The sequence below is a fragment of the Perca flavescens genome, chromosome 23 (genome assembly GCF_004354835.1).
Source record: "Perca flavescens isolate YP-PL-M2 chromosome 23, PFLA_1.0, whole genome shotgun sequence".
NCBI lineage: Eukaryota > Metazoa > Chordata > Actinopteri > Perciformes > Percidae > Perca > Perca flavescens.
This window is the reverse complement of record NC_041353.1, coordinates 24,568,654-24,592,341: the sequence shown is the minus strand read 5'-3', so window position 1 is coordinate 24,592,341 and position 23,688 is coordinate 24,568,654. Positions and strand designations below refer to the sequence as shown.

Sequence of the window (23,688 nt, the reverse complement as noted above, 5' to 3'; positions counted from 1 at the left end):
ATACAACAAAAATATCACAGAGAGCCATTAAAACAGACTGGACCACCAGACCCCGTGTCTCTGGTCTGAGACCAGTGGAGGATATCAGAAGTCTCTTTCCCGGTGCTGGCTGAGTGTTACTGAGCAGCCTCCAACTGAGCTTGAAGACGTAGATGTGACGTGAGCAACCTGTCTGAAAGTGTGAAGTCTTCTGGTAGCTGTGCCGAGAGAAATCTCAATCATTCCCAATCTTACAGAGACGGAGAGTGTAGGTGTATGTAAGGAGATAACATAGGCACAGGCTAATTACTGATCACTAACATTAATTGTTTAACATTAATGGTTGCCCCACCGTTACCATTCACCCTGTTTTAGTGAGAACCTGGATCAATATAAGGCCAGGGGGGATTTAACAAACATAGTTGATAAACATCAGAATGTATTATTAATAATTGAGTAGAATGATCTACGATTCATATTTGGGTGATCACGGTTTTCGTGTTTGAAGGGAGTTGGAAAAACATGTTATGCATAAGTGTGGATGGTGTTGGTGTTGCTAGTGTGTGTATGTGTGTATGAGTAAAGTGATAACTGTAAGGGAAAAATAATGAAAAGGGGAAAAAGAAGAAAAAAATAAATAAAAATGGAAATTAGAATAATTAAATTATATAAATAATGTACACCTTGTAGTTATATTTTTGTTGAATTTAGAAACGACAAATAGAGTCTTTAAACGCTTCAGATGTAAAGTTATTCACGGTCAGTGGCGCCAAAATGAACGGGAGTCAATGGGATGCTAACGGCGGGTGAGTGCTAGGTAGCATCAAAATGGCGCCATAGGAACTACACGTTGTGGAGAGAGGCTTACCCCCTTGCATTAAAGGGGTGCTATGCAGTTTTGGCCATTTCTTCAAAGTTTTCTCCCTTTTTGCTGGCAGGTTTCTCTATAGAGCCCCCCCCACCTACAGGTTTATCTATAGAGCCCCCCCTACAGCTTCAGAACAGATATTTCAACCATATTGTCAAAAAGAAATATTGTAGATGGTTCCCTACAACGCTCTTCCCAAGTAAAATAAATGATCAGTTCACTAACTTCATAGAGGCATACTCTGATACATGCAGCCATTTCTATACAGCGGCCAAATCAACTCCATCCAGTTCCATCAGTTCACTAATTTCATTGAATGTGGGTGTTTTATTCAATTTTATAGCATTTTAAGAATATAACCGATAAAATAAAGATTTAAAATAAAATTTTGACCCACGGTGGACGGGAAGACAAAACGAGCGTTGAAGCTTGAGAATTAAAATAGGGATTTTAATTAAAAACCTAAAACAGCCTTGACAGATGAATAACCGCTATGAACCCAGAAGACGGTTTCTAAAATGTTTCTGCCCCGTGTGTGCACATTACACAACAGCACAACAAGAACAATTTTAAAAACTCCTAATAAACCTTTAATTTGAGCTTTTTTTTTGTACAATTGACAAATTACATTAAAACGTGTGGATCTTCTTAAATGTCTGTAGTATATTGTACACCTATCCCTCTGGCTAGCAGGTTAGGGATACTGGTCACTCCAAACAGCCAACGTAATAGAAATAAAGCTGCATGTAATAGACAGTTATATCAATGTACAGTGTTTACATAAAATACATCATAGGAAAACAAAAAAAAGCACCCATGAGGACACATTTTAAAAGGTGAAGTGCCATCTCAATCACACCAACATTTCCATTCCTCCTCATTCCAGTCAGCTGTGGGCTGAGACCATTCTGCTGGAGACGTACAAAAATAGATTACAGTGATGCACTGATCGACTGGCTTATTTCAGAAAGTGTTGACTTTATTTTGTCATTTTACACATCCTGACAATTGTCTGGAAGCGGATGTAAGGTCGATCCCCCATGGAAAGAGAAAAAAAAAAGTTATGACACATATGTAACAGGTTTAGTGACATTAAAATAGTACATCACCACAGCTGATTTAAAAAAAAAAATAATAAATAGAGAAGCATTTGGTTTAATATCAAAGGAAACTGCTACAAAATACCAAATCTGAAAGATGTCAAACTCTACCAAAACTACATCTATGGCAGGCCTTATTCTCCACCCACCCCCTTTAAACAGTTCAAACATTTCTTAAATCCAGAACATTCTCAAGTAATGCAGTGCCAGTCTTGAGAAAGAAAAGAAAAAAAAAAAGCACAAATTTAAGGCACAGTTGGGTTGCCTGCCGCGAACTGTTGCAGCAGGTTTTGAACATTTGAAATGTGCATCATTTGTACAATTTCACACTGCAAATACGGAATCCAACTTTTAATTCACTGCATTAAAAAAAATAATAAAAAATAGAAATTAGGTCTGGCAACTCCTGGATTTCTAGCAGGTTTTTTTGGAATACACAGGGTGCTGTTAAAAACACAGGCTATCAGGAATCCCTAAATTCAGTACAGTCTTCTTAACAAGGGGGTGGGAATATTTGGAATTGAGAGTTAAAAAACAACATTTGTCACTCTTGTGACAAAAAGAGTGGTAGCATAATCCCACGAGGCTGATATGTTTCCAGAGCAGTAGTGACAGCGTCAGGGCGGACCATGAGCGGGAACATCAGCCTCTCCAAAAGGAAGACGAGCCGACTGTAAACTGGACACGAGCCACCGTGTGTGTGTGTGTGTGTGTGTGTGTGTGTGTGTGTGTGTGTGTGTGTGTGTGTGTGTGTGTGTGTGTGTGTGTGTGTGTGTGTGTGTGTGTGTGTGTGTTCTCCTCTGGTCTGGTTGGCCTTCGTGCACAGAGAAGTGACGCCACACCCGCCGCGCTTGTTCAGCACAGGTCTGGAAATACGAGGAGACGCTGCGCCCGCAGTGAAAACGACCAAACTGGAAAAGGAGGCGAATAATAAAACATAATGTGAAATAATAAGAAGAATTTGGGAATATATTGGATTACAATCTGGAGGGGGAAAGCTTTCAGGGGGACTGTTAAAAAGGTACGCTCCCCGATTCTTGTTATATATCGCTCCGAAGCCGAGAGTGGGAGCACTTGCTGGATGCTGGAACGAAAAAAAAAAAAAAAGAAAAAAAGGGGAAAAAAAAGGCCATACATGGAAATCCAGAGGTTTACCCTGTTCTGCGTTATTGGTGCTGTCGCAACCCCCCGAGGAGCCCGGGATACAGCTAGAGTCTGTGGTATGTGAGCAGTGAGGAAAAAAAATAATAAAACGTGAGTTTACGGTTTGCTTTTAATACGGAGGGTGTAATAAAGCTTGTGCCACCATTCACATGTATTTACAGCACGCCCTCTACAAGTCTGTTCATGCCTTCCTCACTTGACTAAATAATAATCATCAGAATAATAATAATAATAATAATAATAATAATAACAACAACAACAACAACAACAGGGAGTACATCAAAATTTCCGGCAAATCAACACCCACACTGTGTCGCATTGAGAGCTTACATAGAGGCATACTCTGATACATGCAGCCATTTCCATACAGTGGCCAAATCAACTCCATCCATGGCGTGAGACTGCGGAAGAGGAGGGAGGATGAAGTTTCTGCACACATTTTAAATATTCCAGAAGAGCTCCGCTTCCTTGTTCAAATCCATGACATTTTAATACAAAAGATTATTGAAAACAAACGCCGCGCCGCTCAACAACTTCTCTTGCGATCCTCTGTTGAAAAAAAAGAAAACGGGAACAACAAAAAAAAGAAAAACCCAGCTCTCTCCCTTTGACCCAGACTCAAGTCTTCCCCGTTGTGAAGCAGTGAAGGAGCAGCAGCAGACTGGCGCGGCCATGCTGGGAGGGGCACAGAGAACAACGCTAAATCTAGAACGCCGCCGCTCGTCTCACGAGAAGCCCGACGAGTTGGCGGCGCCTCGGTGCTGCAGGCGGGGCGTAGTGTTTGTGGCGCTCGTGGTGCTCCCGGAGGCCTTCAGAGGGGTGCTGCAGGCCTGGGCCTGCGGGAAGCGCTGGTGGTAGCGGTCCAAACGCAGATACTTCACCGTCACCAGCTTACCTGTCGAAGGGGGGGGGGGGGAAGAAGGCAGCCGCTCACTGACAAATCGCTCTTCCATACAATGGAGCTAAACATCACACATCAACAGTTCCCCCCTAGCTAGTTAACACTACACCTGACAGCAGATAACATTAGCCTACCGTTAGCTAGTTAACACTACACCTGACAGCAGGTAACGTTAGCCTACCGTTAGCTAGTTAACACTACACCTGACAGCTTGTGTCATTAGCCTACCGTTAGCTAGTTAACACTACACCTGACAGCAGGTAACGTTAGCCTACCGTTAGCTAGTTAACACTACACCTGACAGCTTGTGTCATTAGCCTACCGTTAGCTAGTTAACACTACACCTGACAGCAGGTAACGTTAGCCTACCGTTAGCTAGCAGCTGGAGTAAACAGAGATGTGTCACCTTTTTCAGCCCTTCTCAGTTTGCAGGTATGATTTTAATATAACATTATTATAGTCATTATGGCATTTAAAAAAACATTTTGTTTTGTGGAGGTGGGGGTAGTGCCCTATAGGCCCCTGTGGGGCAGGCTAAGCTTTTGTCCTTTTTTCCCCCCTTACATTACTTTTACTTTTATACTTTAAGTAGGTTTGAAACCAGTACTTTTACTTGAGTAAAAAGCTTAGTTGATGCTTCAACTTCTACAGAAATCTTTTCAAACCCTAGTATCTGTACTTCTACTAGAGTAATGAATGGGAATACTTTTGACACCTCTGAGGCAACTACAACTCAAAATGTATACTCTAGTTGATTTGGTGTTTTGACACATTGACCATGCTTTGTGGTTGGGACTTTTTTTTGCTGTATCATCACCATTCATATCTATACAAACAATGTGTTTATGATTCAACTGCTTACAAGAACACAACTCTGTTTACAATAGCACAGATGCTTTATAGAGCTAGCTTCTTAATGTAGCTCTCAAAGTGCACCTTGATACCATTAATTTTTAAAATGTACATTTGACATTTCACAATGACCCATCTCCCCCGCAATAGTCTCAACACTGTCTATTGCAACACACAAGCACAGCCCTTTCGTTACTGCTGATGTAAGCTACTCTAATGTAGGGCTGCAGCTATCGATTATTTTAGTCATCGGCTATTCTACCGATTATTCCATCGATTAATCTGATAAGAAATACTTTTGTTTTATTGAAGAGCAATAATATACAATAGTTTGGTTTAATTTTTGAAAAATGCAACATTTTTATTGCCTACATTGCTTAAAATATCTCTCAAAATTTTTTTTACATAATCGGCATCGGCCAATATCCCAGTATATCAAGCCGATTAATAGGCAGGCGCATCTCCGGGCAGCCTAGTGTTAAAAACATGAATAGGCGGCATTTTTTACAGCGCACTCAGACCACCTGCCTCCAGCCCCTCCCCTCGTGAATTCTTGCGCTGTGTGTCTCGCACAGTCACTTCAGGCTCCGACTCTACCGTTAGTAGTAGCTAGCATATTACTGGTGTTCTTGCCTTGGGATTAACTGTACTAATCGTACAAAACACCGCGGCCACACCGCTGTGGAAGCTCCCCGAATGTCATTTATCAAAGCCTGGTTGTTACCCCTGTGCGTGGCAGTCTCATCCACTCCTATAACGGAGCTAACTGGAGCTAACCGCTAACGGAGCTAATCGTTGCTAACAGAGCCTTCAGTTCTCCGTGCCTGTATCCATTAACTGCATCTATGGACTCGAGCATGAATAAAACCCTTAATTTTATTAAATTGGCTGGACGAGTTTTAAATTACAACTCAGAGTTTTGATCCTAATGAGTGCAACAGGACATGTAACAGTGGGATCCCCAAAACACAGATACAACACTTCAACAAATGAACAATGATCTAACAAACAAGGTAAACAAGAATTGACTTTAGATAACCCTAGTCTGATTTGATTCAACAGGAGTTAGGAGGAAATAGTGTTGAGATTAATAATAACATGTCACTTTCTGTGAAGACGTGCAGATTTGTATTCTCAGAAGTTTAATAAATGCTGCTAAGTGCACTAAACTTTATTTTTTCATTTACAAGTTTATTTGACAAAGTTTATTTTCTTCTTACCTGTTTCGTTTATTTAATATATTTTTCATATATTATTTATACAATATACAGTATGTTTTTATATTATACATTTTGAATTGAAGTATACAAGTGTAGATTGGTGAAGTGTTCAATAAATGTTTTTGTTGAGAAATTCTGTGTATATTAGTGTTACATTTTATCTTTCAAATAGAGGTTTAAAAACAAGCACATATCGGCCAAAAAAAACCTTGACCTTGATTTCTAAAGATCGGCATCGGCCAGAGAAAACCCATATCGGACCTCTAATTAGTTATACTCAACCTATTTTCATGTATATATTTGATGACAATGCTACACAGCTCTGAGCGGCTGTTTCTCCGTGGAGAGAGAGAGTGAGAGAAAATGGTGCGCAACAATCAGCTGTTTTTCTGAAGGGATAGTCAACAAGTCGGCTCTTTAGATCAAATTGTGGTCACAGCTACGTATTTTTCTTGTTTTTGGTAGTTGTGTTTGGTGTAGTTTCATCATCCATACAACTCTGATTTACTTTTGTCGGGTCAGCTTCGTGGAATGGAGGATTAAGTTAGACTCAACGTTTTGTGTTGAGATGCTGAAGCAGTGACGTCTATGTGCTATTATTGTGGTAAGCTAGTTCCATTTTGCAGCAGACACACTGTACAGAGTTTTCGTTTTACACAACATGCGTCGCAATCCTCCGTGCGGAAACACCGGGAGCAACACAACGTTGGTAACATGGATTAAAACGAAGCTTCGAGGCAAATCATTCTGCATCGAGGATTTTTAGTAATGGAATTATTTGAGTTACTCAAGGAATGGTTTCAGCCCTACTCTAATGTCAGTGTTATTAAAGAATGTGACTTACCATCAAACCAGGAGCCATGAAGTGCCTTGAAGGCTCTCCCTGAGTGCTCTGCAGACAGACACTTGACATAGACGCAGCCCTGTGGAGAGAGCAGGGGAGCACAGTGTGACATGGCTGCAGCCAACGGCATGGATGTGTGCTTACAGGATAGGGCATACCTCTCGCGAGTTCTTGTCGACGGCGATGTGGACGATTCCGTCGTTGTCGTTGCACTTCTCCAGGATGGCCTCGTGGATGGCTAGATCCCAGTTCTCCCCAACCTCCCTGACGACACAAACACATCGTGGTCACAAGCAGTAAGTCAGCTCGGTTAAAAAAAAAAAAAAAAAAAAAAAAAAGACTAGGTTTGGTTGCCCCCTGACAGCGCATTAAGCAAGCAGCAGAGACTGGTACTCACATGACTGGGTCAAACATGTTTCTGATCTTCAGACATGGAGTCAGGCTGTTGGGAGGAGAGTTCCTGCGGTCCAGCGGGAAAGCTGAAGAGGAGAGGCAAAAAGTCAATGCCCTGAAGATCATGTCAGAACACAGCGCTAGTTCAGGTCAGTAACTGGGCAGGTAGTCTACGTCCACGACGTTCCACTTCCGGGATTGCGCCTTTGCAGATCCCGCTGGATTTAACTCATGTAGGCCGCATATCCGTCAACTTGGGCTTTTCTTTGTGCTGGCATTTACCATCACAGGAAAGAAGGAAATCAAACCAAGAACAACTAAAAGCTAAAAAGGGAAAGACAATGTGTGAAAACCCCAAGTCACAGCTTGGTCGGGCTTTCAACAGATGGAGACAATTTCAGGATTGTAAATGATTCAAAATCGACCCCGAATTGGCCCTCAGGTATGTAATATATCTATTTCATTCATAAAATAACTTTACAACGCTCAATGTGGCTCCATTTAGCGCAGACGTTTTATTCCCTTTCAGTCCATGGTCGTGTTGGCCTACTTTTTTCTTTTCCCTTGTCCCCCTGTACTTGTGTATAGCGTCCGTGGGTTTTATGAAATGCGCTGTATTAATCTCAGTTATTATTACGTTGGTTGCTACAACAATCTCTTAATGCTTTGGCTCGTGACCCAGTGACAGTGATCCCTGGTTTATCTCACAATACATCCAAAGTAGGCTGAGTTACCGTACATACACTTGAAACGCACTCTGTTACTTATTCTCTTTGTAAATGAATGATTTTCTGTCTGAGCAAAACCTTCATCACGACTATATACCCTCACGGTAACACTAACTCAGTAATCTACAGTGGGTGATACAGCACCGTAAAGAAAAGAGCTTTACAGCAGGTGTGGTAAAAACACTAGCGCTTTTGTCCAAAGGGGCCGATAGAATCAACACAACCCGAGAGTTACATGTAGCCACTTTAAACAACCAATTAGATTTTTTTTTACTTATTAATCGAAGATGCCGAAACACCGTTACAGCCCACTTTAACTAGGATTGGGCACCGAGAACCGATTCCTACTTGGAATCGTTTCAAAAATTATGATTCCAGTATAATCTTATGGAAGATTTGGTTTCAAGTAGGCCTGTCGCGATAGTCAATAAATCGAGTTATCGCATGATAAAAAAAAATGAGCTCGATAATTTTTCCGGCCACGATAATTTCCATTTGCATGCTTGTTTGTTTTCCTCGTCTCTCCCTCTCTACCAAAGAGACTGGAGGACCACTCTCGGTTCCTTAGCGTAACGAGGAGTGAACCCTCGTCAGTCGCATGGTCTTTGTGTGGGCGGGACTCCAGGCGGAGAGAGCGAGAGAGTTGGAGCAGGGTTTCCTGCAGCACTTTGCAGTTAAGGCGCCGTCAAAAAAAAAATAAGTATATGAGCGACATCCACCGTGTTACTCGGCCTCCCGTTTTCTTTCTTTCATTCCAAACCACACAGCTGACAACCTGCAGGTGGAGACTGTGGAGACGGGCTCGGACATACACGCCGCTGTAGACTCGTCAGTCTCGCAAGCGGTTTCAGGAAAGTGGCTGCATGTGTCCGACAATGCACAGAACATTAACGGTACAAGCCTACAGCTGTCCGCGGACACGGAGTGTGGAAAGTATGTCAGAGTTGGTGCCTGTGTGTGTGTGTGTGTGTGTGTGTGTGTGTGTGTGTGTGTGTGTGTGTGTGTGTGTCGGCCCGCCCCCACGAAGCTCCGACCTGCAGAAGAGCAGAAGCCGCACCTTCGCCAAAATGAAGACTGAAAAACAGAACTATTTTGGTACATTTACTCGCCACGTGGCAGATAGCCATACATATAGATTTTATTTATTAATTATATATTATTTAAATGTAATATTTAGTGTTAAATAATTGTAAAATGTAGTACAGAGTCTCTAGTCTGAGAACTTACGTGTCACAAACGGCAATCCCACAACTGTACATCAGCGTGAAAGACGACATACTAAAGGAGATCAAAGACATATTGTGGATATTTAAAATGTCTTCCAGTTCCAGTGTTAAATATTCTTTAGAAATAAAAGTATATTGATCTTTGAAAAGGTGTACCTGTATTATTATTATTATTATTATTATTATTATGACATTATCATTATATTAGATGCAAATGGTCTCTCGATGACAATATTATCGTTTATTCCAATAATTTCTGGGACAATTTATCGTCCAGCAAAATTTGTTATCGTGACAGGCCTAGTTTCAAGTCTGATCATGGGTTCCAGATTTAACAAGCCAGGCGCTTGTTGTGTTGCAGCCATGGAGCACAGTAAGCGGCGCTCTAGTGTGGCTTTATTTTACGTTGGAAAAGCTGTAAAACTGCAACCCACCACTGAATCAAAACAAAACTTTCCATTTATTTGTGAACTAAATATCTGACCCGTACAATTTGAGAGAAAAAAAATGCTCTCTGGAGCCACTAGAACATTTTTTAGCGCGTTACCTTTTCCCTGCCAGACTTTGGAGGGCATCAAAGAGGTCTTGTCACAACTGAGAGAAGGCTGAATCCACCTCCAGACCAGAAAGTCCGCTCCACCGATCCTTTGGGTCTCTTTTCGAATCCTGGACTCGTTGGCTGAGAGGAACCTCTCAGCCCGCTCCCAAATCTTCTTCATTTTCTTCCTGCAAAATATCACAACTTCTTCTTTACCTGATAGGTGAACGGGTTCTGGCAATTTGACGTGACAGTTTCCCATTTCGATAAGTTCGCGAGTCCCTTCTCCGTCAAAGTCAAAATGACAACCCTACCAAGTAACATTTCTGCAACACTTTGCATACATTAGTGTAATAAACAGTGACATACTGTATACTAGATGTTCATATCAGATTAAGGTTTGTTTTAATAATAATAATAATAAAAATGATTTAACTGTCCATAATAATTAATACACATTTTGTAAAGTGTAGAGTTACAGTGCTAAGCATAAGTGAATAGACCCATGCTCATTGACTAAAAAAATTATCTTTTGGAAACACAGCACTTTCACCCGGGAGAGCCGGGTTCGTGTCCCGCGTGTGGCGATTTTTCAGCCGTTTTAAAAATTTTTTTTTTTTAATAAGCCTTACCCAATGTTTGTTTCCTAAACCCAACCTTTTCCCAACCATTTCCTAGCGTGTTTTTTTCGTTATTTTCCGTGTTTTTGTCACCGTTTTGTTACTAAAGCCTTTCCCTGTGTTCTTTTCCTAAACTCAACCATTTCTTTTTTTTATTTCTTTTTTTATGCCTTAATTTAAAAAATAGGAAAATTCCAACCTTTAAGGACCCCAATTTTCTTTGTGAATGAATAATGTATCATAAATAAATAAATGTTCTAACTTAAAATACAGGGGGCATAAGTCAGTACACCCCTATGTTAAATTCCCATAGAGGCAGGCAGATTTTTATTTTTAAAGGCCAGTTATTTCATGGATCCAGGATACTATGCATCCTGATAAAGTTCCCTCGGCCTTTGGAATTAAAATAGCCCCCCCACATCATCACAGACCCTTCACCATACCTAGAGGTTGGCATGGTTTTATTTCAGTTAGCCAAATAGCTGGTGTGATTTGCATTGAGAGATGATCTTATGGAAAGTACCCCTTGCCAATCTAGAGTCCACATTAGGACGAGAGAAGGCAGCATCAGTCAGCGGTGTAGGTGATGTTGAACTGATTTGCGGTATGGCAGGTGTTCATTTCAGGCCCTGATGTACTCGTCTTCACTTAAGGAGTTGTTTAAAAAAAAATCTGGATTCAGATACCAAAGATCAGGCTGTGAAAGTGTTAGTACTGACCGGTCCTGAGGCTGAACCAGCGAGTCTCTGACGTGGGGGATGGGCAGGTATGGCTGCAAGTCCTGGTTCTCTTGGCAAGCCTCACTGTGGCTCCTCAACACATCTGAACAACAGGATTAAAGCATATCATCTACAGCACTCATATACAGCAAAAACCAGCAGTCAATGACTTCAACCGACAAATCATCAGGACATATGATACGCAGTATTTAGACTTTCTACTATATTGAGTATTTGATTAAATGTTACGTATTAAGCCCCTTTTTCGACCGCAGGAACTAGGAACCTTCTGAGGGACTCGTTGTGTTTGGGACCAGGGTCTAAATTAAGAAAGTGCAGGAACCTTTGGAGTGGGATTTGCAGGAATGACCGTCGCTGATTGGTTAAACACACACAGCGCGGCTGCTGGAACTTGCTGACTGCTTTTTTTTTATAAAACAAGAAAGCACTCTCATATCAATTTATGACCATTTTCGGACAAGGGGAGAACCTCTCTCTTTGTTTGGCAACACTAAAGGTGAAGTTGGAAGTATGTCGGCTTCCAGTCTCAGCAGTACATTTTTGCAGTGAGACAAAACCTAAGGGTTATTTCTTTTTTCACAGTGAACTGCAGGCTACAGAGAGACATCCAGCAGCCCTCGTCCTGTCATGTTGCTTTTCATACGTCAACGGACAAATTTGACTAATCTTTACGGGTATTTATAACGCGGTGGAAATGCAGATAACAACGGGCTGAAGGAACCTTTTAGTTCCTTGAAAAGTTGTTCCTAGGGCTAAAGTTCCTGGGAACTATGGGTGGAAACGCAACAGAGTACTTCATGTTATTAATTCAGGAGTACCTTTTTTTTCTTCTCTCACTTCTGACAAAGCTAACAGCTTCCTCAGCTTGCCACTGCTTCCTAGCCTGACGTGGTCATACTCAGATTCTAAATCAGAACATGAGTCTGATGCTGCTCCACTGGGCTGTGATTATGGGGCGTGTTTCAACCGAACCAGGAAAGAAAATGCCTCTGCACTCAATTGGATAGACCTACGACCAATCAGAGCAACGGAGTATGTGACATATGTTGAGCGACGCATAGTTGTCAACAGAAGTCAACTGCACGCACGCTGGAAGAACTAGAAGAACTAGAAGAAGATGAGCGTTAACAATATCTTCTATAACAGACGCGATGGCGGAATCTACACATCTCAATACTCCAGCGGCAGCCATCTTTGTTGTAAACAAATTCAAACTCGTTGGTGACGTGGTTAATTACGTTACTGTTTATAATCTGTCCATCATCATATAAAGCCCGCCCTGACAATGTGATTGGTCCAGACAGCTCTGGTTTGACACAACGGATCAAGTCCAGACCGAACTTCCCAACCTCAAATGTTGTGGGCGGGGCTAAATTCAGCTGGCATCCAGGCTAACTGATTCCAGTCTTTACGATGAGACACGTTTGGGACCATCTTGGTACCGAACACACAGATGAAAGTGACAACTGTTCTCTAATCACTGTGGAATAGCAAACCACAGCGTTTCACAGTCCCATCACATTCACTTGCTTGAGTCGGCCAGCTTTGTTTCAGTCCAGTGAATGGGAGTTGTTCCTTACCGATGATCCTCTCCACCATGTCATACATCTGCCTGGTCTCCTCCTCCTCTCTCCTCCAGCGATACTTCATGTAGCAGACCCCACTCCACACAGAGCCGACCACTGCACGCAGAGAAAAAGAAAAAAAGACACTAATTCCTTCGGTTCACACTAAAATATCTTGACAAATATTGGATGTTTTGCCACAGACTTTTGTACAGATTTTACAGGTCCAAGGAAGATGAATCTGTCAACTACATTGAGTAGCCTATTATTTATTATTATTTTATCCATTATTCAACTGCTTACCTCTGTACATGCCTGATACGCTATTTCCCTTGTGTTTGATCTAATCTAATTCCAGCACAGGTCACATTTTTTTAGTTACAACTTACTTTTTCTCAGTGTTGTATTATCTTAACCCTGCTGTTGTCCTCGGGTCAAATTTGACCCATTTTCAAAAAGGTTCTATATAAGAAATTTGGGTTTCGCTCAACCAAATTGTAACAAATTGTAAAAAAAAAAAAAAAAAAAAAAAAAACGTGGATGGTTCCGTACAATGCTCTTCACAAGTTAAATAAATGATCAGTTCACTACTTTCATAGAATTTGGGTGTTTTATTCAATTTTATAGGATTTGGAAGAAGAAAAATTGATAAAAGAACGTTGAAAAAAGTGACAAAAAAGTCGGAAAAAACAACAAAAATGTAAAAAAATCGACAAAGTGATAAAGAACATCTGGAAAAGTGACAAAAACTCAGTGTCTTACGGTTTTAATTTTAAATCTTGACCCAGAAATACAAAAAGTCGCATGGTCGACGCGGAAGACAACACAAGGGTTAATGTAGAAAATTCAATAGGTTTTTGGGAGTTATTTACAAAGGAAAACCTGCTATATTGATTGACATTGTTGCTGTCCTCCCCTCGGCTGTGTTCTCTGAACTGTCTACAGGTGTCCGTTAACATTCAGTCATCACTGGTGATGCTGCCGGTACAACTGGAGCAGGCGCTCTAATCAACGGAACACGGTCATTGATCTACACGCCACACGTGTTTCGGGCATGCTGTTGTTTGTGTGGCGTGGATTAAATCTCACCGGCTGCAATCAGGAAGACTCTGCTGATGACGGTGAGGAAGGCTCGGCGGAAGCGGCACACGAAGGGCATCTTGGGATGTGTGGACTCCAGCTGAGAGATCTCAGACACGTCGGTCAATGGATCATCAGCTACCTGACCAGTCAGCACACACACACACACACACACACACACACACACACACACACACACACACACACACACACACACACACACACACACACACAGTAAGTGGGGATGTCACATGCAAGACTTGTGATCAGCATGAATATGTGTACCGTGTGTTACCTTATCCCAACATCCTGGCCTGTCCGGATGATCCACTCCAGAGAAGTAACAATGAAGTCTTTAAACTCCTCATTCTGATCCTGAACAAAAGACACACACTACTGATCAGAGAACAGTTCACCAGATGGATAGAACAGCTAATCAGCATCCAGGAGTTCCCACTCCAAAGGGTCCTGCTTTATTAATACAGCCTTTCAGTACTGGGCGTGCGTCCTTGAGAACTGTAACTCGTATAACTTCTGTTGTCAGTCAATTGTAGCGTTGACCGGCATGAAATCGCCATATGTCAGACTGACCTGCCGGTCGTGGCCGAACGTGAAAAATGGCCAATTCCGGTCAACGGCCGGTCTATCGGTGCATCTCTAATTAAATTGCTTAGTTGTCAATTAATCGGCAACTATTTATTATGACGGTTTCAGTCATAATGATTCTGATTCCAGCTTCTTAAATGTGAATATATTCAAGTTCTCCTCATGACAGTGAACTGAATATTAATAATTATTAATGAATAATACATTTTTCACCATTTTCTGACATTTTATAGATCAAACAACTAATCGACAATGAAAATAATCATTAGTTGCAGCTCTAAGGTGGACGCTTTAAAAATCATTCCTCTTATACACTCCACTTCATCATCACTCTCTTATCCTGCCTTCAGATTTGGATTTAAAACATCTAAACCAAAGTAAACGGGTCGGAAAATAAACTCGGCTGTATTTCTTCAAAGTGACCCTTCTGCAAAATTCCCAGACTTGGCTTAAAAAAATAAAATTAAAAACAAGTATCAAGCTCCCAGGTTACCCTGTCTGATATTCTAATTCCAAGTCTCTCATGGCAACTGGGAACCACTAACCTTGTTGCTTAGTGTGAAATCTCTGCTCATTAGAAAGATGCTGACAGGTTTTGTTGAACAGGCAGGGGGGCCTTTCCCAATTCCCAGTTTGTGCATCCCCGACTCCTCTCCTCGCGCTCTTAGTCCCGCCCCACCAAAGATTTGAGTCGAGGAAGAGACACAAGGAGAGAGGTGTCGAGGCAACGGGCATTTAACAAAATGAGACATCCGTGCTCAGAGTGGTCATTTTAAAGCGGCGTCAATTAAATATGATGTGTAACTCAGCTGTTCCATGTTAGTCAGTGTTTCCCACAGATTAGAATTTTATTAGATTCTTTTTTATAGCACTTTTTAAATGTGCGATTGTGTTGTGCCCCTCTATAGTCCCAGTAGGCTACATTGCTTTTTTAAATTCTGTCTTGTAAACGTTTCCATGCGCGCAGTAATGTCACTGCAGCTAATATGGCAAAACTGTAGTTTTCTGTCCGACAGCAGCTCTGCCATGTTCACGTTTAGAAAACGTTAGTTAGTGGATATGAACCCTCTCTCCCTTTTCTACCTCCGCTCTCCTCAATGTGCATTTTAGAAATTTGGGTGTCCTTCAGGGATGACACGCTGAGACGATTTCCAGGTCACAAGCCGGAGGATGGAGGAGTCAAGGAGGTACACATTTGTGAATCGGAAAAAGCCGAGGTATGTTAACGTGTGGACGTACCAGTAAGTACGCCGAGGCCTCATCCATGGACAGACTTCTTTTTGGATGCTGCTGGTCGCCACAGTCATGCTGGCCTGAAATCAGAATATCAAACCATCACGGAAGGAAAACCTCTGCTTGTTCCAACACCATGTGTCTTAACAGCCTGTTTATCTACTGATCAGTATACTCATGTTTATATGACAGGCACAGAGATTTTAAATATACTATAGGTATACAAGTATTGGATCGTTTCAATAGGATGTGATTTAAATAAAGTACAGTACTCTGGATTGGGAATTCAATAAGATATCATCACTTATGTCAATTACTCAGTTTCTGTTACATATATAACATTACAAGCTGCTTTCACCGGCTCTGTTTGACTGAGAAGCTCCCTCACCCGTTTTGACAATGTATCATCTTTCCTTAATCTGTGTGTACAGTATAGAAAGTGCAAGTGTATCAGCCTTTTAATGTCAGAGTCACTGTCACTATAATTCCAAAGAACTAGGAAATCGGTTTCATACATTTTCAACCCATATTGGCTACATTTCCTAATAATGTCTAGTTCCTTCACACAGCTGTACAGTCCGTGTAGTGCAGATGTTAATAGCTACCAGCAACGTGGGCCAGGTGGTCATGTAGATTCAGCAACAGCTTTAGGATCAGGTCCTTCTCCGCCTTTTCCTGCAGACGATACATACTTAGTGGACACACTCTACCAACAGAACTGCGTATATTATATTAATTAGTTCATTTGTAGACCTTTGTGATGGCACTTTGATAGTTTCAAATATGTTCCAACCAGGGTTATCAGAGTAAACCAAAACAAGCGGTAACTTTGTTTTTTAAAGTAAACTGAAGCTAAATAAAAACTAAAACCTTCAATAAAAACTGAAACTATATTGCCAGTTAAAAAAATAAAAAATACAAAGGAACGCAAATCATTTCAGTTCTCTACAGAAACTGAATGAAAACAGTTTCATACTTCTGACACATTATTAAATTAATATTAGTTATATGCTGATTAGTACAAGTATTTTGTGAGAAAACAAAAGGGGGTGAATCTCCCAGAAATTGCAACAGAAAATCTGACAAAATGTTTATTACTCATAAAAGTCTCCTCTATAAACATAAGTCCTAAGAGATCCAAGTGTTGGCAAGTATTGAAAAATACTGTAATCAGTGATGCCACAATGTCCCATTGCAGCCCATGTTAAGTGGAGACACTACAGGTGAATAGGGTCAATAATGTAACTAACAGATATCACCATGCAACTTCCCCTGTTGGTTATTTACATTAAGACAATATTTTTTTGTATTACAAGTTTTCTGACCTTTTTAGTTTGATTGTGCAAATTCTGCATTGTCTCAAATGTGTGCTAATTTGGATAAATAAAGGTGTTTTCGATCTGCTTGGGACATCTCTACAATCTAGGCCCCAAGATTTAGTGAACTGTTGAGATAACATCTGCAACCTAGTGTGGCTTACTAATAGCATTCAGTATCAGTTTTAGGAGAACTGTTTTTTCTACTTAAAAGGTCAAAAGCATGAAGGGCAGCGCTCGGCGCCACTTCTGGGACAGTTGACCTCAGCCCGGCCAGGCCAATTCATTAACAAGGCAGCACTTCAGCTGGGTTCACTGCTCACATCCACTACATCCAATCTAATTTCGGAATGATTGTACAAACATTACACTTCCTCTGCTCAATATATTGAACAAAAACTTTGCAACACAACTTTGCTGTTTTGGAAAGAGCAAGTCAGAAAATATCTACTTACATAAGAAGAGTCAAAATTGCTGCCAAAAGGGTGGTTCTTAACTGCAACAAAAAGAGAAAGAGATACATTCAAGGAGACAATCAGCAGGCTCTCTAGAGCCACACACAAACCTAAAAAAACACCACACAAGCTGGATTAGGAGGAGGAAAAACTTGATCTTTGACAATAAGACAGTGGAAGGTGAGTGTAGTTCAGACATCACCTAAAGGCCCTGACACACCACGCCGATAAACATCAGCCGGACAAACTGGTTGTGTTTACCATTGTTGTTATCAGTTTGCGTTATGGGTCTTCTGAGCCAAGTCTGATAAAGTTTGCACACCAAGCAGAGTCTGCAGAAAAGTGCATTCAAGAGTCCTTGTGTACTTAATTGTGGATTTGGGCAACCCCTTTGCACTCGCACACTTCCTTAAGTCCGCAAGTGCAGAGAAGTCTGGACATTTGTATTCGCCCATAGGATGGGTGAAAGTTTGGGCCATCAACGAGCAACTGCCTGGAGACTGCTAAAAAGTCATTTAATGCATCAGAAAGAACCCTATCAAGAGTGCGTTTGGGGCCAGGATTGGACCAGTATTTCTTAGAGGGGGTGAAGGGCTCGACAGTGCAAGCGTTTCACTCGCATTTGCAACTAAAGATAGATGTGTACTGTCATGAACTGTAAAATTTAGCAGCATGTGTACAAATAACATTACGGTATATATTTTTTTTTACACTTTCCTTGTTTTTTTCAGATGTGGTGGCCATACTCCCACGAACTTGCTACATTTAAGTTTGTTGTCTTTGTGACTGGAGCACATACAAGCGTAATTTAGAGCAAGTGTAACCACACCAAGGCCGCTTTAAGCCCCTGACACACCAACCCAACGGCTGACCGTCGGCAGAAAAGCCAGTCGGACTGATCGGCCGGCTCCCCGAGGTCCAAAAAGTGCCTCGGAACACACCGAAGCGACGCCGTCTTGAGCGTACGCTTGCGCGAGACGTATACAAATAATAAAAACTGGAAATGACGAACGTGGGTCACATGGGTCTGGCTTCTCCAGCCGATAGTAATGCCGGCTTGTTTGAAATACGTTCTCGTATTTTACAAAAACAGTTCACTGAAACGTGTTTCTGAAAACATTTTAAGAGAGAAATAGGCCGTGCAGTTGCTGAATCTGTCTTCATTTCAGATCGACAAAGGTCAGTTTAAAAGACGTTCTTCAGATTTTGAGAGACTCTAGTCACGCTCATTCCGCTCGTCATTTCCGGGTTAGCACTCCACTAATCAGATTGGTCATTGAGTCAGACTGCCCGCCCTCTGACTCAGCATGTCAGGTCGGCCAAAATGAAGGCCGACGTCTCGGGACACACCGAACACACTCGAGTCACCGACCTCACCAGACTGTCAGACGGACGATTATCAGCTTGGTGTGTCAGGACCATTAGGCTCGCCATTTTTTTTATAATGCAGCGAGCATGCAACTGCAGCGCCCGTTGTCTGCGTGGAGTTTTGTAAAGTAACCACAGGTGCTTCATCAGCAGTGACCTGACTCCCTGTTACCTGGACGAGCTGCAGAGGCGATGTCGCATCACTCCGTCTCTCTGATGTCCACGTAACCGCGGCAGTAAACTATTTTACACTATGATGGTTAGACTTTACAATGAATCCGCGTTCCACACGCGTGACTCAACATCACTGCCAATTTATGGATCAATAGAAAATGTATTTTCAAATCAGAAAACATTACATTTCATAACGTTTTGTATTCATAACATGATTGCATTATTGTACAAATCAGCTACAAGTACCACTGTATACCAACAGCAATAGCTGTATCCTGTATAAGTTTAATGGGAAAATGTTTAGATCAATGATGCTCAAACTTAGTCAAAGTTGATCGACAAGGTTTACCTGATTTAGAATTTTTTTTATGTTAAGATGACGCCCATATTATCTGCCCAATCAATTCACCAGTGTGTTTGTTGCTGCTGTTTACATTCCTTCTCATGCACATTTAGAACATGCACTACAGGAATGCACGACTGCTTTGGTTTTCTCGCAGCATTAAGAGACTACAACTGCATTTTGTTGTGCAACACTGCGATGTTAAATTACAATAAATTAACCTTGAACCATATACAGCTTAAAGCCGTTTAAAGTATAAATAATTACAAAATATGAAATAGTTTGAAGCAGAAATAATTAAAAACCTGGTATATTTTTCTATTTTTTTTCTATTCAAATTACTGAAATCACTTTGCTTGTAAATGTCTCTTCGTATTCCTTTTATTAAAGAACAACACATTATTTGATACATTTTCATTGCACCCCTAAAAGTTCTTTATGTGCTCCTACATTTTTTCCACTTAGGCCTTGGGAGGAAAAAAAGTTACCGTTGAGCTCTGGGGGTGGGATCACGTTCCTGTGAAATAGCTGGCTCTGGCTATTACAAAGCAAATGTTGTGATTGCACCTGGAGGAGGGATAGGTTGAAAATGGGACGGTACACACTGATCTGCGCTCAGCGTTGGCGTTTGTTGACAAGGTAGTGTCACTGGTTACAAGAGGTCAAGCCAATGGGTGCAAGGGGTAACAGTGATCATGTCGTTTAGTCTGTCCCAACTATATAATTGTAAATGTGTGATGTCTAAGGTACTGGGACCTTCAATTTCTCCTTGGGGATCAATAAAGTATCTATCCATCTATCTATCTAGTCCTTAAGATATTTTTGCTCAACTGTTTTTGCATTTGTGCTGAACAATTTTGGATTATTATTATTATTATTTTGAATCTTACTAAGCTTACTACAGCTGCCATATTGGGCAGCTCAAATTGCACGTGTCGGATACTTACTGACTCCATCCACCTCCGAAGATCCAGTGCCCCTCATCCTGAGGTACATCAGGCCCAGCAGCAGAAAGAAGAGGCAGGCTGCCGTGAGCAGGAACATGGACAGGTAGTGCGCGCTGAAGCTACCAGAGGAGGCCACCTCATCCCTTTTAAACTGCTGGAGCAGCTCATCCTCCGGAACGGACAGCTTCTGCTTCAGCACTGCCTGGCTATACGAGTGGTTGGGACTGGGGGTGGTGTGATTGGAGTGGTTGCCCCTGTAGGTCTGGGACAGGCTGCTATAGTTGGAGAAGCGCGGTCTCAACCCAATGGCGAACCTACTAGTGCTGCTGCTGCTGCTGCTTCTGGAGGCTCCGTCCTCGCCGTCGACGTGGTTATTTTTCCCGGCCTCTCCTCCGTGGTTCTCGGCGAGGGACACGTATATGGACTTCCTGGGAAAGTTGTGGCTCCGAAAGACTCCCGATGGGTCCGAGTCCCTTCTCTTCACCTCGTCCTCCTCCCCCTCCTGCCTCCGGCCCCCCACCATATTTAGACTCTCCGGCGGGTTGACCTGTCTGGCGGCCCCTCCCGTCTGACACCCTCGGCCCACTACGTGGGAATTAAACTCCGCTTTAGGGTGGCTCCGTCTAGGCTCCAACCTATCCCGCGGTTTGTCTCCGGCACCAAGGCCCCCAACCTCCTCCTCATCGGAGTCGGAGTAATCCCCAGCTAGCTTGCTAGCGTTCAAGTGAGACGCCCCACAGCCATTTAAAGAGCGTGAGTTCTTCTCCGTCCCCCCCTCATAATCGTCGTCGTCCCCCGAGTCGTCGCAATCCCTCCCTTCAGCCTCAGGGCTGGATCTGGCACGGACTCCCCAGCCCAGCGAGACACTTCTCTGCCCGCCCGGACCCGGGGAAGAATTGTTGCTATTTACCGTACTCGTAGCGCCATACTGACTCTTGGTAGCTGCAGTCGGCGTCGTAACGGGCCTTATCTTCAGCTGTTGCGGGAAACCGGAGCTTCGGTCTGCCCTACCGCTGTGATTGAGGCCTTTTCTTTTCAACGGAGTTTCAGCGTCAGACTCGTCGGAGCTGAAGCCGAGGACGGAGGGCTTCCTGCCCGGTCTCCTGCTGGAGCTCAGGTGCGTGACGTCATGGCTGGCTGGCCTGGATCCCGCCGTGTTGCCTCCGCCAGCGGTGCTGTGGATGGCCCCGCCGCTACGGGTTTTACCCGCTCTAGAGCCCCGCTGCTGTTGCTCCTCCCGAAGCTTCTTCAGTTTTTTCAAATACACCGGGCGAGTGTTTTCGGTAACCGGGCCTGGAGTGAAACCAAAGCGCTTTAATTCGGAGAAAAGCTCCTCATCCGTTAACTGCGTTGACGCCATCTTGGACAAAACTCTCCGGAGAAGGTTGAGTAACGGAAATGACGTAGGGGTGAAGTGGTAGACAAACTGGGCTGCGTTCAAAACCAAGAGCTGTTTATTACTGTTCATATACATGCATATATCTATGATTACTGTTTAGTTATGTGTTAGTTGTGTTCTAATTCTTCTTCTTTTTTCTATCAAAAGCTAAAACGTGCTATTCCTAGTGGGATTCTACAGCCGAGCTGATGACTCTGAGCAGCTGTAGCAAAAATCCAAATTTTTTTGTGTGCAAATATCAGAATTTACCTTTTTGAAAAATGGAATATAGCCTACCAACAGCTATAGCTAAGTTTACCAATAAACATATAAGGATTATTTTTTTCAACAGTAGTTACTCCACGTGGAAAATGTGTGTGTTTGGAACTTAGTGAGATTCAGTGGCAAAACATGGCTTCTTCCATACAAATTGTTCAAATTGTTATTCCCAACATATTAAGATAAATACACTAGAAATTTGTGCATATGCTGAACATATAGCTTATATCTTATTACATCTGTTGAGATGTCATCAGCAAATGTGATATTTTTTTGTAAACATTGACACAATAAAACACAATTCTTTTTAATTAATGTTTATATGCAGCATTGTTCTGAAGAAAACAATGATTATTTCGCCAATCAAGCACTATACAAATACATCTTAAAGTTTTTCTGCACCTTGGTTTTCTGTAATTTATTTCATGTTTTTTATTTATTAATCTGCTTATATTATTAATGTATTATTAATATTTGTATTTCTCCCCTCTCCCTTTTTTATGTTTGTACTAATTTGTATTTTATCGTAGTATTTCTCTATTGACATTTTGTGTCTTGATTCAACTCAATGTGTAACTATTGCACATTTTATTATTCACTTTACCAGGTGTATATTTTTTTTATATACTAACGATGATGAAATGGATGCCTGTGTTCTGTGAAACAGCTTGGTGAAACATGCACCACAGATTGGTCAAGGGCAGCATGTTTATCAATCAATCATGTCTGTCAGCAGGATTTCAAACTACTGGCCCAATTTTCATAAAACTTCGCGGAAGAAAAGGAATCCATTACATGTTAGAGAGGATCTGAAACAAGGGACAGATACACAAATTATATTTCACTTTAATTAAAGTGCTCATGTTATGCTTTTTGGCTTTTCCCCTTTCCTTTATCGTGTTGTATATCTTTTTTGTGCACGTTATAGGTTTACAAAGTGAAAAAGCCCAAAGTCCCCCCCCAAAGGGACTTACCATCTCCAACAGAAAACACTGTTCACAAACTGCTCCAAACAGCTCTATTGTAGTCCAGCCTTTACTTCAGAGACCAACGTGGTCACTTTGGAACACACGTTATAATGCTCGCCTAGCTGCTAGCATGGTACACTCATACTTCATACTCTGCTTCTGACTGGCTAGTAGTCCTTACCTAGGTACTGTCAGGGCACGCCCTCATACTCTGCTTCCGACTGGCTAGTAGTCCTTACTTAGGTACTGTCAGGGCACGCTCTCATACTCTGCTTCTGACTGGCTAGTAGTCCTTACCTAGGTACTGAGCATGTGCGACTCCCAATAAAGATGGAACAGAAGTGAGATGCCTCACTCTGTAGCTAAAACAGAGAGCTCAACACACAGGGTGAAAAGAGGAGCTTGGTAGAAACACGCTGCATGTGGATTGGCTCACTGACTATGGCTATGTTCAGACTGCAGGCAAAAATGGCCCAAATCTGATTTTTTTGGGGGGTTGTGACCAGGTCAGACTTCTTCAGAAGTAGTGTGAACACTCAAATCTGGCCCAGATCTGAGTTTTTTTCATATCAGATTTAGACCACTTCCATATATGGTCCTGAATAAGCCCCAGGTCTGATTTTTTTTTCAATGCGGCCGCAGTGTGAACAACCAAGGTGGATTTGATGTGACTTTTACATCAATCTACATCGACATTTGTCACAATGGATCTAGGCCTACAACATGGAGAACAGTGATGGAGCAAGTCAATGGAGGGAGAGGGAGGTGTTAGACCTCATTAGTGCATGGGGAGATACTTCAAT

The 23,688-nt window shown here is 42.1% G+C and overlaps 1 protein-coding gene across 1 annotated transcript; it reads right to left on the bottom strand.

The window, feature by feature from the left end:
• Positions 1-1,805: 1,805 nt before the first annotated feature.
• Positions 1,806-21,706, bottom strand: lemd3 (LEM domain containing 3). The gene is made up of 13 exons (XM_028570849.1): positions 20,261-21,706; positions 17,429-17,469; positions 16,263-16,332; positions 15,664-15,737; positions 14,114-14,193; positions 13,828-13,973; positions 12,754-12,855; positions 11,153-11,255; positions 9,823-10,001; positions 7,326-7,407; positions 7,087-7,192; positions 6,929-7,007; positions 1,806-4,006 (listed from the first exon to the last, which is right to left on the bottom strand). Exons 1-13 carry the CDS (start codon positions 21,618-21,620, stop codon positions 3,837-3,839), a joined length of 2,592 nt encoding a protein of 863 aa, XP_028426650.1. The 5' UTR covers positions 21,621-21,706; the 3' UTR covers positions 1,806-3,836.
• Between the last annotated feature and the right edge of the window lie 1,982 nt (positions 21,707-23,688).

What these genes read in the sequence shown, in the direction of transcription:
- lemd3 (XM_028570849.1), bottom strand. Translation starts at nt 21,620, where the DNA reads ATGGCGTCAACGCAGTTAACGGATGAGGAGCTTTTCTCCGAATTAAAG. An exon ending in CCACCTGGCCCACGTTGCTG is followed by an intron (nt 15,738 to 16,262) that starts GTAGCTATTAAC and finishes TTCTGATTTCAG; the next exon opens with GCCAGCATGACTGTGGCGAC. An exon ending in TCATGGCTCCTGGTTTGATG is followed by an intron (nt 4,007 to 6,928) that starts GTAAGTCACATT and finishes CCCCTTCGACAG; the next exon opens with GTAAGCTGGTGACGGTGAAG.